General features: G+C 46.3%; 1 protein-coding gene and 1 pseudogene across 1 annotated transcript in view; one reads left to right on the forward strand and one right to left on the reverse strand.

The window, feature by feature from the left end:
• Positions 1-11,220, forward strand: part of LOC144694081 (NACHT, LRR and PYD domains-containing protein 12-like) — a 45,780-nt gene extending 34,560 nt beyond the window's left edge. Inside the window, exon 9 of the mRNA XM_078564441.1 lies at positions 9,500-11,220. Coding sequence (XP_078420567.1) covers positions 9,500-9,596 — 97 coding nt within the window. The 3' untranslated portion in view covers positions 9,597-11,220. The remainder of the gene's footprint in view (positions 1-9,499) is intronic.
• Positions 8,742-9,226, reverse strand: LOC144694214 (small ribosomal subunit protein uS9 pseudogene; annotated as a pseudogene).
• Positions 11,221-21,269: the final 10,049 nt, after the last annotated feature.

The following is a 21,269-nucleotide window of genomic DNA, read 5'->3' on the forward strand; positions in this document are numbered from 1 at the left end:
AAACTAAAATTGATAGACTTCTGTTTGTCAAGTCTACAACAGAGAAACACCATTTGGTCCAACTGATCCATGCCAGTGTTTATGTTCCACAATAGCCTCCTCTAACTCCTCTTCATATTATTCTATCAGCATACTCCTCTTCTTTCTCATGTGCTTCTTTAGATACCATTTAAAAGCATCTCTGCCATTTGCTTCAGCTACTCTATGTGGTCGTGTGTTCCAAATTCTCATCACTGTTTAGGTAAAGAAGTTTCTCCTAAATTCTCTATTTCAGGAGGGATTATCTTACATTATGGCCCTAGTTTTTGAATCTTCTCTATTGAACCGCTTCATTGAGCAGAATCACCCCAGATTTGCACTAAGTGCGGTAGTGAACGGGTAATACGATGTCTTATGCCGGCTGTGATGGCGGGTTGTCACACTGTATCATCCCAAACCCGCCACATTATTTAAGCATTCCCAGGAAACACGCTGTTTCCATGGTGGGCGGGCTCTCATTCGCCCACCTGCCATTGCCCTGCTGCTTCATCATACCGGCCGCCATTTTTAAGTCCAGCCGCACGCACACATCTCAGCGCTTCCAGCCCACGACTGCTGCAGGGAAGATGTTCATGAAAGGTTAGAAAACTGCAGCTCACAGGTTTAGCGACGCGTCATTGGAATGCCTTTTGGATGTTGTGGAGGCCCGCCGGGATGCCCCCTGTCCCCGCTCTGGCTGCAGGATGGGCAGCAGCGTGACCAACGAGGCTTGGGAGGCAGTGGCAGTGGTGGTCAGCGTCAACGCCCTTCAAAAGAGGACAGCCATCCAGTGCCACAAGAGGATAAATGATCTCACCCATTCCGCCAAGGTAAGTCAATCTTCTCATCACTCTCAACTCGCACACTCACAAACCCATCACACATCCACAGGGCCCTTACTGCCAGTTCAAGGGACATCACCATTCACTCTCTCACACTCACCGTCATTGTCCTCATCCCGTCCATGGGACCACTCAACACCCACACAGGCCAGGCATACTTATCATCTGGCCTGGCAGACATCCCACTTACACTCTCTCCATCTCTATTCATGCAGGACAAGCTGACACACAACAAGAGAGGGAGGTCGCAGACTGGTGGAGGAATGCCTGAAATCAAAGTCCTCACAGACTTTGAAAACAGAGCCATCCAGCTGGCCGGCGATGGTCTGGACCAGTCCTGTGCTGACGGTGAGGGCAGCGGTGGTCTACCAAGTGAGGGTCCAGCAGTGCCACTCCTTCTCCTCGGGCACCCATAAGGAGGAGTATCAGCAGGTGTACACCCCGGGGCCATCCATCAAGATGACTCCGGGAGTGTCTGGCCCATCCGAATTCCCTCTTCCTGTGACCTCAGCAGCTGCAGCTCCTTAGGCCAAGGAGGGTGCCACTGCCACACAGCAGGTCCCTGAAAGAAGGTCGGGGCCCTCCAGGTCTCGGCCCTCCAGACAACGCCCTACAAGGTCGTAACAGACATGGCATAGCAATCAGCAGGCTGCCTCCACCTTCGCTGTGGATGTCCGGGGAGCCCCAAGATGTAGTGGCAGGGTTAGGAAATTTAAGAAGATGTAGTTGCACAGCCTGGACACTGGTGTTAGTCACTTGTACATACTGTTCACTATTGTCAATAAACTCCCAAGAATGTCTCCCTGCCTGTGGCTCCTTGTCCTGATGAGCAGTGTTCTTGTCACTCAGATGTGAAACCTTTCTGCACGAGATAGAGGCAGGTGTCTCAGTCCAAAGCCTTTTCCCTGTGCTTTGTGCAGCCTTCAGAGCAGAGTGATTGTCCGGCCTCACACTCCCTGGAAACATTACTGATGCCTGCACCTCAACAGTGCTCGTCATTGCTGCTAGAATGTAGTGGGCAGGTGCCACAGAGTTCTCTTATTCTCTCTGTGTGCTCTCGGCACCTTTGGGTGGGGCTGGCCTCTATCTCTTCAGCATCTGTGACCAGTGATGCTGTGCTCCTGAAGGGCCCAGGTGCTGAAGGTGGACAAAGAATCAGATGCTTCTAAAGTTTCATGGCTGCATCTCTATGATATGACCCTGATCACAGAGCGCAAGCGAGCTGCCTTCAGCCAGACAGGAGTCAGTCATTCTCAGAGGCTATGTGAAGATTCTTGGAGTGTCCTCATTGCATGTTGTCGTCATCTGCCTGTGATCGAGCGACTATCAGGGCCTCTGCTGCGTCTCCGTGACAGGAGCATTCTCACAGAGGGTATTCATGCTGCTGTAAGCCAGACTGGAGTCAAATGTTCACAGATGCAATGTGAGGATCTATGGGGTCACCTCGCTGCATGTCGTCATCATCCTCCACAAATCTAGCAGCTATGACGGCCTCCCGAGCGTGCCTCGTCTAGCCAGTACGAGGGCCTCATCCCAGTTATTGTCGCCTTCGGCGGTCGCCTGACCCTCAACCCTATTGGCGTCCTCCTCATCGGAGGAGACCTCCAACTCCTCCATCTCCTCCTCAGCCAGCTCCTCTCCTTGTTGCAGCGCCAGGTTGTAAAGGGCGCAGCTGACAACGATGATGCGTGACACCCTCTGTGGACTATATTGCAGGGCTCCACCAGACCAGTCCAGGCACCGCAACCTGATCTTCAGCATCCCGATGGCCTGCTCCATCAAGTTGAAAGCTGCTGCATGAGCCTCGTTATACCGTCGCTCTGCTGCAGTCTGAGGCCGCCGCATGGGCCTTATCAGCCATGGCCTCTGCGGATAGCCCTTGTCCCTGAGGAGCCATCCCTGCAGTTTCTGTGGACCCTGGAAGATGTCAGGGATCTGTGACCGACTGAGGATGTAGGTGTCGTGCACACTCCCTGGGAACTGTGCGCACACCTGCAGGATATGTTTCTGGTGGTCGCACACCAGCTGCACATTCAGCGAATGGAACCCTTTGCAGTTGATGAAGTCCACCGTGTGCAGTGATGGAGATCTGAGCGCCATGTGAGTGCAGCCAATGGCACCCTGCACTTGTGGGAAACCCGAGATTTGGACGAATCCAATTGCTCTTGTATCCTGGCTCTCCCGGTCCCGGGTGAAATGCACAAAGTTGTGTGCCCTCACAAAGATGCCATCTGTGACCTCATGGATGCGTTTGTGGGTGGAGGCTTGTGAGATCCCATAGAGGTCTCTGTGGAACCCTGAACAGAGCCACTGGCATAGAAATTGAGTGCCGCTGACACTGTCACGGTCACTGGCAGTGGATGCCCTCCATGTCCCCGTGGCGCCAAATCCTGCATTAGCTGGCAGATGTGAGTGACCAGTCTTCGGCAACACTGGTTCTCAGTCATCTGCAGGAATGAAAGGCGGCGTCAATAGGCCCTGGCTGTCACTAGGGTCTGACCAGCGACGACTTGCTGTGGCTCTTCGGCGACATGTGCAGGAGCCCCAGCCGCCCCTTCTCCCAGAGCATGTTGCTCCTGCCTCTGCGCAGCCAGGAGCCTCAGTCACTCTTGCCTCTGTTGTCTTTGCTCTCTGTAAGCCATCAGGCATACAGCTAGTTCACCAGGCTCCATGCTCCTGATGTACTACTCCTGTAGGATGAAAGAGAGAGACATGTGGTTAGCATGGGTGTACGAAGAACCTGTCTTGGTTGAGTCTGAAGGCCCCTTAATGCTTCCTGTAGAGTGCTGGCCCCCATTTGGATGGCCAGAGATTAGTGCGCTGCATGGCTGCCTGAGACCCCACCCACCTCTGCCCCACTCCACCCAACCAATTGGCTGCAGCTTTGCCCATTGGACTGCATGCTGTGCTCTCAGCTCAGGTGCAGGCATTCTCATAACCCACCTTAAAAGTGCTGAGAGCACACAGAGAGAATGATGGAACTCTGTGATGCCTGCCCACAACATTCTGGCAACAATGACAAGCACCATTGAGGTGCAGGCATCACTAATGTGTTCAGTGAGTGTGAGGCCGGACCATCACTTTGGTCTGAAGGCTGCACCGAGCACAGGGAAGAGGCCCTGGACTGAGACACCTGCCTTTATTTTGCGCAGGAACCGAGGTTTCATATCTGAGTGACACAAACACCACTCATCATAACAAGGAGCCATAGGCAAGGAGACATCCTTGGGAGTTTATTGACAATAATAAACAGTATGTACAAGTGATTAACATCCATGCCCAGGCTGTGCAATTACATCTCCTTAGCTTTCCTAATCCTGCCGCTATGTCTTGGTGCATCCCGGACATCCACAGCGGAGGTGGAGGCAGCCTGCTGACTGCTACGACCTGTCTTGATGACCTTGGTGGGCGTCCTCTGGAGGGCTGAGATCTGGAGGGCTTGGCCTGCTTTGGATGTCCTGCTGTGGGCCAGCGGCGCCCTCCTCAGCCTATGGAGCTGGAACTGCGGGGGTCACAGGAAGAGGGGATTTGGATCGGCTGGATATTCCCAGAGTCACCTGGATGGATGGCGCTGGGGTGTCGAGCTTCTGATTCTCCTCCCTATGGGTGCCTGACGGCTCCTGGGTGACTCTTTGAGGAGAAGAGGTAGCTGGAGTGAGATCGAGCTGCCCTGCACCCCTCTTGCGTTGAGACTGTTGGAGGCCAACTATGGCATCAGCGATGGAGTTCACCCCGCGCGGCAGCGCAGGAGCCATGTCCTGGACCAAAGTCTCCATGGTGACCGCCATCCTGCGTTGGCATACTGATGCTATCACCTCAGCCTGAAGGTGGACAGACCCCTCCATCGTGCCTTGCAATCTGAGGAGTGCAGCGGACATCCCTTACTGATGTTCCTGAGCTTGCCTTTGCAGCTCCAGCAACTGTGACATGACTGAGTCCAGAGGCTCATCATCTGACTTGGACTCAGCAGATTTCTGGCCTCCAGCAGTCCTCCAAGTTCCGGAAACCTGGGAAGTCCCTGACTCTGCCTGATGTGGATCAGACAGTGTGATGTGCTCACCAGATTGTGATCCCCAGGCTAGTCTATAATTAAGTCCCTCGGGGGCATGTGTCTCTGTGCTGGTGGAGGGTGTGTGTGAGTGTTGTGACGGGTTTGCAATTAGGGTGTCATCAGGCTCTTCTTCTGAGGTGTCGTTGGGGCTTGAGTCAAGGGCCTGTGAAAGCAAGGAAAGATAATTTGTGCATGGCAGGGGACTGCGGAACAGGGGAACTGACTCACAGTATGGTTGTCTGATGGATGTTGCACTGCTGGATCTTCACATAGTTGAGCACCGCTGACCAACCGTCAACACAGGAACAGTCCAGGTAGTTGTTGGCCAGCTGGATGACTGTATTTTAAGTCTGTGAGGACCTTGATGTTAGGAATTCCTCTCCCTCTTGTTGTGTGCTAGCTTGTCCTGCATGAATACACATGGAGAGAGTGTAAGCAGGACGCATACCATGCCAGATGAGAAGAATGTCGGGCATGTGTGGGTGGTGATTTGTATCATGGATGGGATGAGCAGGGCAGATGAAGGTGTGTGAGAGAGCGTGAATGGTGATGGCGCTTGAACTGACAGTGAGTGAGGGCCCTGTGGATGTGTGATGGGCTTGTGAGTGTACGAGTTGAGAATGATGAGAAGAGTGACTTACCTTTGTGCAACAGAGGAGATCATTCATCCTCTCTCTGCACTGGGTGGCTGGCCTCTTTTGCCGGGTGTTGGTGCTGACCACCACTGCCACCGCCTCCCATGCTGGATTTGTCTGGAATTCACCCAAAGCAGGGGTAAATGACTTCATGGCAGGTCTCCACTGCTTCCAGTTGGTGCCTGAGGGAGGCGTCGTTAAATTTAGGAGCAGCGTCTTTCCTCCCTTTAACAGCCATGGCTTTTCCACAGCTCCCGATCCCTTAGAGAGTGCTAGCTCTGTGCAGGGACATCCTTTAAATATGGCGCCTGGATTACTGAAGGCCTGAGGTGACAGCGGGACGAATGAATCAGATGCTGCCCTGCCAGCGATCCAGTGTGTTTCCAATGAATGCATTATTAATGAGGCAGGATGCACTGGGAGGGACGATGTTGCGCGAAAACTCGCCATTGCAGACGGTGGGTAAGACAACTTTTTTTATTCCTGTTACCGCACTTAATGGAAATCTGGAATGATTCCACCCTAAGTTTGGTGGCAGGCAGGAAAGTTGGCATGATTCCCTCTGGGCAGCGGGGGTGGGTGAACACGCACAATCTTCCACTTGTCAACTCATTAATTATGTATTCGCGAGGAGTTTGCTGAATCGTGTGGTGGGGAGGGCAGGAAGGTGCTCACTCCTCTGTTACCTCATTTAAATGGCACCTGGACAGGCATTCACTCAATGCAGGCCAGGAGCTCCGCATTACTCATACAGAGTCCTTGCAGCTACAGCTTGTACTGGAGAATCTGGCAGGTGTGAGCAACTACATCGCGGGACATACAAGTGCACCTCTGGCATTGCCTCTTGCTCATCTCTAGATAAGAGCACGGCCGGTGATACATCCATGGTCAGGCCAATGCTTGCCATTGCAGTGGTCCACGTACGCCAGCCTCTTGAGGCCCTGCTGCCTCTTGTTGCTCAGGCCCTTGGCTCCTCGTGGCTCTTGCCAATCTGCGATGCACCCTTCTTTTCATCTGGATGAAAGCCATTACCAAGGCAGATTTGCCAGCCTGCATCATTGACACCTCAGTGATTGTATGAATTAATTGAAGTGACACATAAAGCGAGCAAGTCCTTTACAGATTCCCCTCCGTCTCAAAACCAGCAGGGAAGTGTTAAGCCCTTCACCTGGCCTCCGTCTAGACATGGCAACCCCATACCCCTTCCAGCTGTTGGGCATCCTGGAGAACCAGAGATGGGTGTTCCTCCTGTTCATACATGAATGCGCTTGGAGACATTGCTCTTTGATCAGGGTGATGAGAGCCATGTGCAAGAAGCCTCACTCAAATTCTTTTCTGCTTGCCTCCACTACTCTAGAAACTCTATAGACAGACCATTGCCTTGGCAGCATAGAAAACCTAACCGAATGATCCCTTGTCAGTCATGACCATTCACCCCGGGGGATGGAGGTTTGGAGTCGCGAGGTGGCTGCCTTCCACCAGCCGTTCCCCTTGGAGGCATCCACCTCCCTCCTTCCTTTCATCCCTGCCTCTGACTACAGCAGATGGAAAATGACACAGAATGAATGGCAGCTCCATTCCTTGCTGGGACGTTGAAGTTATGAGGCCCAAGAGTTGGGAACAAACCTGTGGGCTTCACCATGGAGAGGAGAACACAACTGAATATCTTTGATATCCAGTTGCATCATAATTATTAGGGTGTCCCTTTAGTCGGCCACTTGTGTTGATCTTGAACTCCACCCATGCGAAAAGATGCTCCTCCCACCTTGAGGGATCTCATTGACTGACTAACTGCGTGGTCTAGGTCAGATTTGAAAAATGGTGCACATCACCTTTCAAACTCATTCTACCACATTCTACCCTCCTCCGTCACCCACCAAATTCCTCCCATCACCATAGACCCACCCAAAGTCACCATTCCTCTCCCCTCTGCCACCCTTGAACCTCCCCACTTTACCCTGGACCCTATCATGCTCCACCTCCACATGCCTTTCCTCCTCTTAGAGCTGATACTCGTTACTATCCCTGTGCCCACCCTGACCCTGCCCCCTCCCCTTATCTGAACCACCTATCTTGACCCCGTCTGTGACCCATCTGATGAAACCTTACCTGCCAGACTCTCACCCTGGACCTGCTACCCCACCGCATCCCAATCCCCCCATTGACTGTGACTGTTCCCTCCTATCACCAGTACCCTGAGTTCTCCCCCAAGGATCGCACCGTCAACCCCATCGACCCCACCCTCTAAGACATGCACCCCTTCCCTGGACACATTCCCCACCCTTCCCCCATAAGCCTGCCTCCCTTATCTAGCCTTTGCTCCACCCTACTGCCCTGCCTCCTCCACCCTTCACCTGCCTCCCTTGTCCAGTCTTGACATAGTGTTTTCTCGCGTCACTCAATATAAGTGGAGGTCCCCAAAGAAGGAGAAAGCAACATCTACAGGCCTCAAAGTCATGGAAGAAGTGAAGCTTGCCAGGTGCATGCCATTGGGAGTTGGGAAACAGGCATTTCTAATTATCCTTTGGGAGGGCACTTAATTTGGAGGGGGAGCATAATTCTGGTGAGTTGGCCTTTTAATGAGCATTCATGAGATGCAATAATAGATCCCAACATAGATCAGTGGGAAATTCAACCCACCTTGAACTGCCATCAAAGTTGGGAGAACAGAATTCCAAACTAATTTCTTACCGGTATCACTGGCTTTTCCCATTACGTCAAATTTAGTGTCACTGCCCGCCACGATTCCCACCGCTGATGGGAGTGGAAAATTCCGCCCAGTATTTCTGTTGTAGCCAGGTTGCTATCCATTCTGCCACTTGTTCTGTAACTCCATTTTCTCTGACCTTAGTCATGAGTTTACAATGTGGTACCTTATCAAAGATCTTTTGAAAATTCAGATTCAAATATTCAAATAATTCAAACAGCCACTACATTAAACTTGTCTATTCTTCCTGTTACTTCTTCACCAAATTCAATAAGGTCAGTCAAAACATATTTTGAAATCCATGCTAACAACTCTTATATTTTCGATTTCTATATTTTTCTATTGGATCTTTGAGTAAAGCTTCCATTACCCCTCCTACCAGTGATTTTCTGCAAATTGGTCAAGACTTCTCTAGTTTTGTTCTATCTCCCTTTTAAATATAAGAACAATATTGGCTGTTCTCCAGTCTTTTTTTTCTCAATATGTGACAATTACACATTTACTTACCACAATCAAATAAAAGTGTTAACGGTAAGATTTCTGGTAACGTGCTTGGGCATCGGGTCCACCAAATTTCTTGGCCTCACAACAGCGTGGATCAGCAACCAGCAAGGTCCTGATGTACTGTATGAGGATGTCCTTGATCTCTTTCCTGGAGGCTTCATCAACATATTTCTGGTAGTATGCCACCAATGCTTTAAAAATGGATTAACAGATAGCATAGATTTGAGCTACATGACCATCGCCCTTCACACAAACTCGAATGTCGACTCCAGCAAATCTTTCCTTGCCCAACAGTAGAACTGGTTCCAACAGTATGTACTGTAAAGTTCTTGGCTCAATCTGTTCCAGAGGCCTTCATAAGGCCATTTCCTCTTTTGCAGTGGGCAGCAGCAGTTGCTGTTTTCCTTCACCCAAAAACCTGGACCGATTGCAAAGGGCCTTTAGCGGGCATCTTCCTGTTACTGCCAAGTGGAGCCTATTCCCTTTTCTAATCAATTGCTTGGCAGGGGTAGTAAAGGAACCAATCTGCGTAAATGGAGTTATGATGCAGGTCAGCCAATGATCTAATTGAATAGTGGCACAGGTTTGAGGAGCTGAATGGCCTAATCAACACTTGTGCTGGTTAGAAGTATTTCAGATAGAAAGATAAGGAGATGTAGAATGTGGCAATAAAGAGTAGATGTAGATTAGCTATCTTATTTCCAATTTGTACAGTATTTCATAATATTTCTTTCTGGTATAGGTTAGAGCAGAACCAGTTCACAACAAACGGACAGATGGCGATAAAGAAGCTGAACCTGGAGCAATCAGGAGTTCAGATCGTAGTAGAAAGAAGATAAATTTTTGCCTAATATTTTTATATTATAATCTTTGTGCGCCCTTTGTAACTGATTTTATAATTCCTCTGATAACAAAGCATATTTTGAATGTATATTGCAACGCATACCTACAAATAGATACAAGAACAAACTGACCCCCCTCTGTTTCCTTGTTAGATTACACACCGGTGTCACATTACTTTATGATTAATGACGTTTTTTGCTTGTAAGATTTTCTGTATTTAATTATTGGGAAGAAATCACATTTATATATTTGGCATATAAATAAATCAAGATTGCAGTGCCATAAAATGGACTTTGAAATTCATCTTTGTGTCAGAAAACAGGCAAGCTGTGGGGTTGGCAGTTGAACTGCATCCACTGGTTGAAGTGGTTATGGGGACCACAGAAAATTCTTGAGAACTTACTACCGCCAGTTGTGTGTCTGATTGGGGGGGGATGGGCATGAAACAAATGCAGTGCAATCCAAATTCTAGGCCACTATCCCTAATCTGTAAAGTCAAATAATCTTTGGTTTGTTAATAATTATCCCCTGCTGGTTTTTGTCATATTGATTTATTGGCCCAGATTTTGTGACCCGCATGAAGTGGGTCACCACTGAACTTTAAGAAAACTGCCCAGAAAGATCTAGCAAGTTCTGTGCTATGAATTTCACCTTTTCCACATTAATTTAATTCTGCCAGCAGCTACTGGGGATCTCTGGTGTCCAGCAATAGTGATGTCATCAAGCAGGCTACCCAGCCAATCCCACTGAAGAATTCTCACTGACAGCATACTAGGGAGTAACAAACAGGTTATATCATTTACTTTTTATAATTTTATAGATAGTGAAATAAGGATTAGGGTAGAAGCTGAAATATTATAAACAACCCGAAAAAGAAAAGAATTTCTTAAAGAATATACAGAATATTGATTACAGAATGGTGAAATTTGACATTCTACAGATATAAAATTCGTTCTTCAGGGTCAGAGAGGGAGTTTTTCAGGACCAGAGAGGCTGTTCATTAATAATTATGACTTAATATGACATTAAAAACCCAGTTATCCCTCATTCAACAAGAACTTTTTCAAGGATTTTTAAAGTAATAGTCCACAAGAAGTGGAAGTTCATGTCAATTCAGTGATTTCTAATTGTTTTGAGGAATGGTACAACAGCACACCTTGTGGGTAAGTGTGTAATCATTGATTGCAACTTCTGGATTTCTATGTTTAGCTGCGTATGTTTGACTACCAGAAGTTGCTGTCAGTTTTACAGGGTAATGATGGCAAATATTGATACTTTCACCATCATTTCAACCATAAAATTCAGGCCCGTAATTTTTAAAAATTCAGATGCATATTTGTAATATTCTTTCAATTCCTGAAACACTGTTTAAAGAACAGTCAGTACAAGTTATGCAATAAATTTAAATGATGACTTTATTTATAATACAGTAGTAACATCAATGACATTTATAATGCTGTTTATAATAAGGCTTCTGTTGTTTCAGCACATTTCTACTTTATTATGATATGCTATACTGGCAAAAATAACCCTGTGATTTTTGTACAATTGGACAGTGGTATTCTATGAATAAATAGATGTATTTTACCGGGAGCTCAATTCAAATGTTATTAAATTGATACAGTCTCTTTGTTTAATTGTCATTTCTTCACATGGTACCGCAACAGTTCTCAACATTTTTGCTACCGAGGCTCCATCCCATGTTGTAAAATATTCCACGGATCCCATGTAAACATTTTTATATAAAATTTATAGGCTGAGTTTCCCCTTGGGTGTTGGGAACCTGACGTTGGTATCATTTCCAGTTCTGCAACCCACCCTTGTCAGTAGCGTGACCTCTGGTCTAATTTTACAGGAGATGGCCAATTAACAGGTCCCCTCTGCATTCAATGTCCAATTATGGATGGTGGGGGATCCCGGAAGTGGGAGCTCAGGACCGTATGGCCCACTGCAAGAGTGGCAGGCAGCCGTCACTAAGTGACCAGTGGGTGCACTGCTGAAACTCAAGCAAACTCAAGTGGCAGGGGAGCACTGGAACTGCCACAGCATCAGGAGAGTGGCTGAGACATCAGGAGGTTCACGGTAATCAGAGACATCTGGTTCCACGAATTCAGTACACAATGGAGTTGGGTAGGTAGCAGCCTTTCCATTTTCTGCTGCTATCAATTAAAATTCTTTCATCTGTTATGCAGCTTCTGTCTCCCACTGTGCAGCCATCTCCTTTCACTAGGGTGTGGAGACAGTGTGGAGCCTGTGAGTCAATGGGACTCAGTGATTCCGACATTTTGAGATCTTCCAGATGCTGGACACAGGCCCACAGTACAAAGGCAGAGTTACAGACAATAGGAATAAGGATGAAAGAACTGCTCTCAGATCTGGATGCCAGTGCAAAAGACAGGATTGGAGCAGGCGAATGAACTGCAGAAATGCTGGGGACCAGGCAACAGGTACTACAGGTGTGACTCAAAATATCATTATGTGAAGAACTGCCAAAAGCAGAACAGCAGGTTTCTTGAAGTAATGCATGACACACAGAATTTGGATACTGAAGATGATAATGATCAGTCTGAAGGAAGTGTACTAGTCACAAGAACCTTTAGTCCAGTGATGAGTGTATTTATCATGGGTTCATTTTTCTGTGTGGTGTTTGATACCTCAACAGTGTGTAGAACAGATTGTTTAAAATGTTACCTAGATTAACTCAGTAGTAAAGATTGAGGTAAGGTCAGGGAGTATGAAAGGTTCTACTTGTTTTAGGCTCGAGTATAATGACAGATTGAGGTCACTGAAAAGAGTGGTAATTCCATGCAAAATAGCAGGATTAAGGCATTTCGTTAGTACTGATGAAGTCTCTACCGTTGCTGTTAAGTAGGCTTTCCATGAGTAAGGCACAAATTAAATTGACATGGAGCATGATTAAGCATGTTTTTTAGAAAGTAGGTGGATCTGAAGTTTATCTAGTCATGGCATTGTTTCCCCTTAAAACCAGATGTTTCTGATCAGAATGTTAGGGAAGTATTAATGGCAGCGGGTGACAAGAATCAGGAAGAAAAAAATGGTCTTAAAGCTGCACAGACAATTTGCTCACTCTGAATTAAAAATCCTCTGAAAGATTGCAGATGTGGTTGGTGAGGAGTATACAAGGCTCATCGAAGAGATTAGTGCAAAATGCAAAATATGTAAAAAGTATCAGCAGACACCACCACGTCCTATTATAAGCCTTCCATTGACACATGACTTTAATGAAGTAGTTGTCATGAATCTAAAGTTATGGGACAAAGACAGCAAAATTTTCATTTTAAACTTTATAGACATGGTGACCAAATTTAGTCTTTCTACAGTAACACGTGGCAAGGACAAAAGGGCGATTGTAGATAAAGTCGTGGAGAAAAGGATAGGGACTGGACTTTGGGTATCGGCTAAGTTTCTGACTGATAATGGAGAGGAATTTGCTAATGATGAGTTTAGGGACATGTGTGAAACATGAACATTGTGGTCATGAATACCACAGCTGAAAATCCTTTCAACAATGGGCTCTATGAAAGAAATCGCACTGTGATAGATGAAACACTACGTAAAACCTTAGCCGAACAACCAAACTGCAAATTGATAACTGCACTGGCATGGGCGGTTCATGCAAAGAATCTGCTTCAGATGGTTGGAGGGTTATATATTGGCCTTATAAATTGGCCTCAGTGAGGAATGCCAAATTACCTTCTGTGCTGAGCAATAGCCCCCTGCCCGAGAGGGAATTACAATTAGCTCCATATTTTCCGCACATTGGAATGCTTCACATGCAGGGAGGACTTTCATCAAGTCTGAGGTCTCTTAGAAAATTCAGAGAGCTCTAAGGCATTGTATAAGACAGTCTGAGATCGACTTTAATTCTGGTGATATGGTGTATTATGAAAGAGAAGGCAGGGCCATAAGGAATGGAAATGTCCTGGTAAGGTAACAGAGTGGAGGGGTTTATTAAAATCTGTGTGTGGGGTGGTGGGGAAGCTGGTGATGGATTAGTTAGAGTGTGTGTGGGGATGGGAGAGAGGGGTTGATTACAGTGTGTGTGTGTGTGTGTATGCGTGCGCACGCGCGTGTGTGTGTATGTGTTGAGGTGAGATGGAGAGGCGCTGATTAGTGTGTGTGCATGTGTGTGTTGGGACAGGGTGGAGAGGTGCTGATTACAGTGTGTGTGTGTGTGCATGTTTGTGTGTGTGTGTGTGTGTCTGTGTGTTGGGTGGGGTGGGGAGGTGCTGATTACAAAGTGTGTGTGCGAGTCTGTGTGTGTGCGCGTCTGTGTGTGTACATGTGTTGGGTGAGGCACAGAGGTGCTGATTACAATGTGAGTGGGTGTATGTATGGTGGGATGGGGTGGGGTGGGTGGATTCACTGAGTTTCACTGAGTCACCAGGGAATATTGAGAGCTTGGTTGAAATCAACATGAGTACATCAAATATTAACATTTTTCCGAAGTACTTTGAAAACACAGATAATCATTTTATGATGATCTATAATGCTTGAACTTTCTTTATATACTGAATATGCTGCTTTTTTGTTGTTTTGTTTTTGTTGGCATCTGGGATCATGTTAATTTTCAATTGTTCAAATGAGATCATACTGGAAAATATTTTGGGAAGCACTGGTTTAGAATATACCGATATAAGGAAATAAATACTTTCTTAAATTAAGACTATGGAAGGGCGAGGTTGTTGCCTGCCAGGCACAGGCATGTCTTTGCTCATTTTAAAATTTACATACAAACATGTTTTGGTTTGAAGGATTTGAATTTAATATCACTGGTTGCTCTGATACAACGATCAACTTGTTCTAACATAATATTATCATTGTATTTGAATTCATTGTAGGCAGAAGACTGACTATTAATCCTCTAATGACAAAGGTAAAGCTTCCTTGGATGCTGTGGATTGATCATGCTCCCAGGCCAATCCTGGTCATAGCATCTCCTGTCTATTATTGGACTGCCCTGTGATGCATCCTATAACTGATGCTGCTAGAACAGGCAAGCAGAGAGAGAAATCCCTTCTCAGGGTGACCATGTTGACAAGAACATTTAGGGTGAAACTACTGAAAGGAAAGTGCACAAAAACGTTCTTCTTTCAATGTTAGGCGACAGCTAGTTTGCATGTTTTATTTTTAGGTAGCCAATAGTGCATACATTAACTGTCAGCGTGAATTACCCGAACATTGAGCTACTTCTTTGTTCTCAGTTAATAGCAGTCTACAATTGACGAATATAATTATCCATATTGTAACAGGATATTCTTAGAATATTGTTAAAAATGTTTTAAAGCTGTTACATTTTGATTTATTACCTAAACTCGATGCTAATAGACAACATGACAAATGACTCAGAAAGTGATGCCTGTTATTTCTCTTAAGGGCTCTGCATGGTGATGCAGCGAGTCAGGTATTGTCCTGGGCTAATCTTGCAAGCCTTACAGCATTATTTTGCTGATCTTCCTAGGCTGGGAACCATAATTTCCGGATCTTGCTATCATATCCACAAGCATCCTTGATAGCGAAGATGCAAGGTTTATGTGCCTCTAGTGTTGTGAGGGCCCAGCCCTGACCTTGTCCTGGACCCCCAGGTGGACTACACTTCCACTCTGCATCAGGGAAGTATGCATAGAGAGACCAAACATGCCTCTACCGAATCTTAGCTGGGTGGCTCCCTGATGAAATTACCATGGAGGTCCAGTGACCTGCAGCTGCAGGCTTCCAACCCCTCTTATCTTTTGGACTTGATTGTCCAATGCTGTGTCATGGAGAAAAATGACAATTGTGTTGTTTTCTTAGCAATTCATTCATAGGATAGAAATGTCTCTTGCTCAGTGAAGGTAGCTTCAAATCAACGCATCAAATGTATTCATCAGTGAAATGCACAATCATTTCAGTTCCTTTGTTATTGTTGTCCCAGTTTCTTCAGTTCACACCCACTTACGAGAACAGCAGTACTTATTGTAAAACCAGACCAACAAGAATTTCCTACTACAAAAACACAATGCTGTGGACAATGGAAATCTGAAATTAAGCAGAAAAAAGAAATACTCAGCAGTTCTGCCAACATATGTGGAAAGGGAAACAGAATTCATGGGTGGAATCTTTCACTCTGAAGTCTAAGTCCGGTGGTAGGCAGGGAAGTCGGAGTGATTCCTGCTGGGTGGCAAGGCTGAGTACGCATGATCTTCCGTCGTTCAGCTTATTAGTTATGCATCTGCAAGTAGCACAGTAGATCTTGTGGTGGGGCAGGCAGGAAGTTGCCCACCCGCCGTTACCTCATGGTGTTGAGGATCCAGGCACCATATATAAATGGCTCCTGGACAGCCATGCACTCAATGCAGTGCAGGAGCTCCAGACCTGAGTGAGCAAAGATGTCAAAGAGAAGAAAGCAGCCTTCATCCCCACGGTTCAGCGATACCTCCCTGGAAAGCCCCCTCCAGGACATCCAGGAAAGGTGGGAGGTGCTGTTTCCAAGGGATGGGAGCAGGAGGCCCTCCCACCTTACCATAGCAGCCTGCGAGGAGGTCGCTGGGGTGGTTCGCGCCCTTGGGATCCAAAAAAAACGACTGGCCTGCAGTGCAGGAAAAGAAAGAATGATCTGCTGCACTCCACCAGGATAAATGTACCAACTACTCACTGCAAACTCACACTCTCATAAGGGCAACAGGAGGAGTAAGGGTTAAAATGCACAGGGATGTCACACATGACCAGCAGGTGGAATCTGCCAGGTAGCTCTTAAAGCTACATGTGTGCAGGCGATGGCATCGGCACTTGTGGGAAACCAGATATTGTTGCGAATCCCACTGCTCTGGTAGCCTGGCTGTCAGCATCCATGTGGAACTGGACATAATGATGAGCTCCAGCTCATGGGGCATCCATGACCTGCTGTATGCATTTTTGTGTTGCCGATTGGGAGCTGCCACAAAGGCCCCAGTGGACACCTGGAAGAGCCCAATGGCAAAGAAGTTCAGTGCGGTGGTGACATTCAATGCCACTGGCATGGCATTCCCTCCAAGTCCTTGCAGCCTCAGTTCTTCATGCAGAAACTAGCAAATAAGAGCTGCCACATCCCTAGAGAAGTGAAGATGCCTTTCACTCATTTTCATATATGAGCAGTGCCTTCAATATATTGTGGTTGGGCCACTGGTCTTCGTTACATTTGCCCCTCTTTGGGACCATCTTGGACATCCTGGAGCCCCACTCCCTCTTGCAGCTCATGCCTCTGCTCCTCCTGGACGTGTGCCAACTGACGACAAGCACTTCTTTTTCTCATTCATATTAGAGCAATAACCAAGGCAGGGTTCCCTGCAGCCTCGAAGCTTGACCTGCCTTTAACCTGCCTTGAAAGCTGGGAGAACAAAATTCCAACATGTTTTCTTGCCATCGGGAAACTGAGGGTAGAATCTTGCCCTTGTTGGGGCAATTAAGGCCCGCCCAGTGTGAAACATGAGTGGCAGCGCTCAGCGCTGCCTGTGCGGGCAAGGGGAGGAGGGCGAGCGGGGTGAGCGTGAACTTCGCGCATGCGCGTCAGTGCGCGCTTGATAATCTCCCTGAGGCACAGAGCTGCCTCAGGCATATGAAGAATAAAAAATAAATTAATTAAAAATTTTATAAAACATGTCCCCTCATGTGACTCTGTCACATGAGCAGGGACATTTTATTAATTCAATTTTAAAATTTTTAGTTTATTTTTATTTGCTTTGAGGGAACTTCATTCCGCCCATGGGTGAGGTTTCCTAAAAGTGCAAAGGCCGGCCGCTTGGTCTTTTCGCCTGCCCGCCAACCATAAGGTTGGATGGGCAGCGAAAAATGTCAGTCAATTGATACTTTAATGGCCTTAACAGGCCTTTCAGTTGTCAGCGGGCGTGCTGCCAACTCCAGCGCGCACCCGCCGACCGAAATATTGTGTGATGGCGCATTGACGTCGGGACGCTCACCCGACATCAACATGTGTCATTTTATGCTCGAGCGGGTCGGGCCTGATTTTTTGGTTCACACCAATTTCAGTGCCCCCGCCCACCACAATTCCCACTGCTGGTGGGAGCAGAAGATACTGCCCAACCTTTCAGGAATTAACTACTCTCTGTTGCTTTTTATTTATATTGTTATAGGATATTTATACAACCTTATTAAAATATTTTAAAGCTGCTGCCTTTTGCTTTCTTACACTTAACCTCTATTGCAATTAACAACATGAGAAATGAATCAGAAGCAGTATAAGTAGTGAGTCAGATATCACTCTGGGATAGGGAGGTCTCGTGTCTCAACAGGTAGCACCCCTGTCTCTGAGCCAGAAACTCAGGATTCAAGTACAGCTCCCCGGAATAGACATTTGTGACATAGTTCAACAGATTGATAATCAGCCTGATAATCCTTCCAAAACTTATTCACTGTTCTCCTAAGGGAAAAAAATAGAAGCTGACGCCAATTACATTATTGCCTTCACATATATGGAGCCTGCAGTACTATTTTGACATGGGATCATTGACTTGTATCCTCAACTGTATGAGCATGCAGGGTATATGTGAAAAATGGCAAGCGCTACTTTCTGAGTCATTTGTTAGGTTGTTTAATACCATCGAATTTAGGTGTAAGAAATCAAAACCAGCTTTAAAACATTTTAACAATATTCTGCCACAATATGGGTAACTGTATCAGTCAGCTGTAGATCATTATGAACTGAGAGCAAGGAAGTAGCTCAGTGTTTCGGTAATTCATGCTTACAGTTAAAGAATGCAGTGTTGACTAGCTATGAATAAAATTTGCAAATTAGCTGTTGCCTAACATTGAAAGAATGTTTTGTGCTCTTCCCTTCTAATAGACTCAGCATAAATATTCGTGTGTGAAGGTATGAGACAAACAAACAATCATATCAGACTGATCTTGCTGTCCCTACTTTGTCATTCTGCTCATTCTCCCAGCTGGGGAACTTGATTCCTGGATCTTGCTATCATATTCACACAAGTATTCTTGCATGCAAAGATGCTGATTGGAACAGTGGCTACCATCTTAGTTTTTTCTGCTCATTCTTTGTTTTCATCACCACTACCACACGTGATCGGTGTTTACATTAGGGTGATGGCTCTGAAATGCCAGTTTTAGATTTGGTTACCAGGAACTGTAATAACTTGGTTAAATAGGTCATGAATTTTACATGGACTACATATTCCATCAGTTGTCAGATCATACTTGAGACTTAGCGCAGGATTTTCTGGCCCCATCTGCCACCGACATCGTCCGGCCCCGCCAAAAGTCAATGGACTTGTCGCTGGGCCACCGCATCCCCGTGGCGGGACCCGCCATGGTGGGGCTGGAAAATCCCGGATTTGTAATTATTGCTGCTGTCACAGGCCCTCACCACTGGCCAACTACAGGAATGGTCTACTGTAAGGGATTAGTTGGAACTTCTATTGATGAAAGTAGATGATCCCATGTCAGAATAGTACTGCAGCCTCCACATACATGAAGGCAGTAACCAACTGGTGTTAGCTCCTATTTTTTATGGAGAAAGTCTCAATAACTTGAATTGCTCAATAACTTTATGTTTGGTAGGTAACTATTAGATTGTCCTTTATGTATTAAAAGATCCACAAAGCTAGAGACAGTGATGCGTCCGGTAATTCATTTCATTTACTGTTGAGAAAAATTAATATCCAGCACCCTTAAACACTGATGTAGAGTAATGCACATTAACCACATGTCCAAGGCTTGTGTTCGTGGAATTTAATGAGGAACTCAAAAGTCCCCGCACAAGTTGGCCCCTTTATGTTACAGCAGTGTGTGTCTGCATAATAAGATTTAAATGGGCTTCGCATTTAAACAATTCACCCACATTCCAAACAAAAAATTAGAGACATTGTTGCTTGGGTCCTATGAGCTTTGCAGTTTCTGACCAGCCTGCCATGTGGGACCTGGTCAAAAGCCTTGTGAAAATGTAGATTACATAAAATACATTATCCTCATCGGCGCTTCCTGTTTCCTCCTCAAGAATTCAGTTAAGTTAGTTCGACACAATCTTACCTTAACAAATCTATGCTGACTGACTGTGGTTAATCCATGCCTTTCTAAATGACAATTTATACAGCACTTCAGAATGTTTCCAATAACTTACCAACCACTGAATGTAGGCTGACTGGCTTATAATTACTCAGGCAGTACCGTCCTCGCTTTTTAAACAATGGTACAACATTAATAGTGCTCTTGTCATTTGGCATGTGCCCTGTATCTTGAGAGGATTGGAAAATGATGGTGAGCAGGACCAGGGAGAGGGATTCTCCTGTTCCAGGGTCCCTTATGCCCTCCCCAACCCCATTTGACCCTGCCCCTCATATCCTTCGGGTGCCCAGAATTGGGAACCATAATCACAATGGGGTTGAACTGCTTCATATTGATTTAGCAAAACTTCTTGGTCTTTATACTCTATTATCCTCTATATATGGAGCCCATCAAAAGCTCAGGTTTCAGTATGATACACTTTACAACCATGGCTTTGTCAGACAATTACACACAAGTTAGTTGTTAATATTATTCAAGCAGCTCTGCTTCTTTGAACCTGGCCCTATGCAATATCCAGACGGCAACATCCAAAAGACTTGAACCTCACAATCACTACAAACATCAACCTCATGCTCAAATGAGAATATCTTGAACTAATTCTATTTGTGCTTGACTCCTAGTTTAACTTCCAAGTTTAAAAATGGCAAAACCTTCCAGCAAATTATCACCAACTAATTCACCTGCAATAATGTGCCATTTCTATCCACGAGTGGGTTTTGTTAACAGAAAAATTGCACTTTGCATTGAATGATAAATATTTTCTCATTTTAAATTGAAACTAACCACACTTACAAATGCCGAGCATGGAGCGTAAATAAGAGAGCAAAGTACGGCAGCTGCTTGATATCTGAAATATAGGGGAGAATCTTTCCTATGGCAGGTGGGCTGGGCGGGAGCGGGAGCAGAGCTGATCATTGCCCTTGATCAGCTGCGTCCCGCCATTTTACGCGGGCGGGCCAATTAAGGCGCGCCAAGTGTAACACGCGGCCGGTAGCACTCAGTGCTGCCTGTGCGGGCTGGGGGAGGAGGGAGAGTCAGAGCCTGTGCTCTTTCGCACATGCGGGCGGAAGGGTGCAGCAATCTCCCTGAGGCACGGAGCTGCCTCAGGGAGATTGAATGGATTATGAAAGTTTTCAACAAATTAAGTAAAAATTTATTTCAACATGTCCCCTCATGTGATAGTGTCACGTGAGCTGGGACATGTTTGTGAAGTTTGGAAAATTTATTTAATTATTTTATAAAACCTTCAGGAAACCTCATCCTGCCCGTGGATGAGGTTTCCTGAAAAACGTGAAGGCTGCTTGGGCTCTTCGCCTGCCCGTCAACATTAAGGTTGGACGGGTAGCATTCGTAACAACTTTAAGTACTTTTTTAATGCCCTTAATAGGCTGTTGCTGGTTCGATGGGTGTGCAGCTGCCTCCGGCGCGTGTCCGCCGAACGAAAGATCGAAATGATGCGCAATGACGTCGGGACGCACTCTCGACTTGATCGCATGTCATTTTATGCTTCAGCATGTCGGGCCCACCCCTGCTCGCCAATGGCAATATTCTGCTCGTAAACAGAAATTGCTGGAAATAATCACCAGGCCAGGCAG

Source organism: Cetorhinus maximus, chromosome 19 (genome assembly GCF_964194155.1).
Source record: "Cetorhinus maximus chromosome 19, sCetMax3.hap1.1, whole genome shotgun sequence".
Taxonomy (NCBI): Eukaryota; Metazoa; Chordata; class Chondrichthyes; order Lamniformes; family Cetorhinidae; genus Cetorhinus; species Cetorhinus maximus.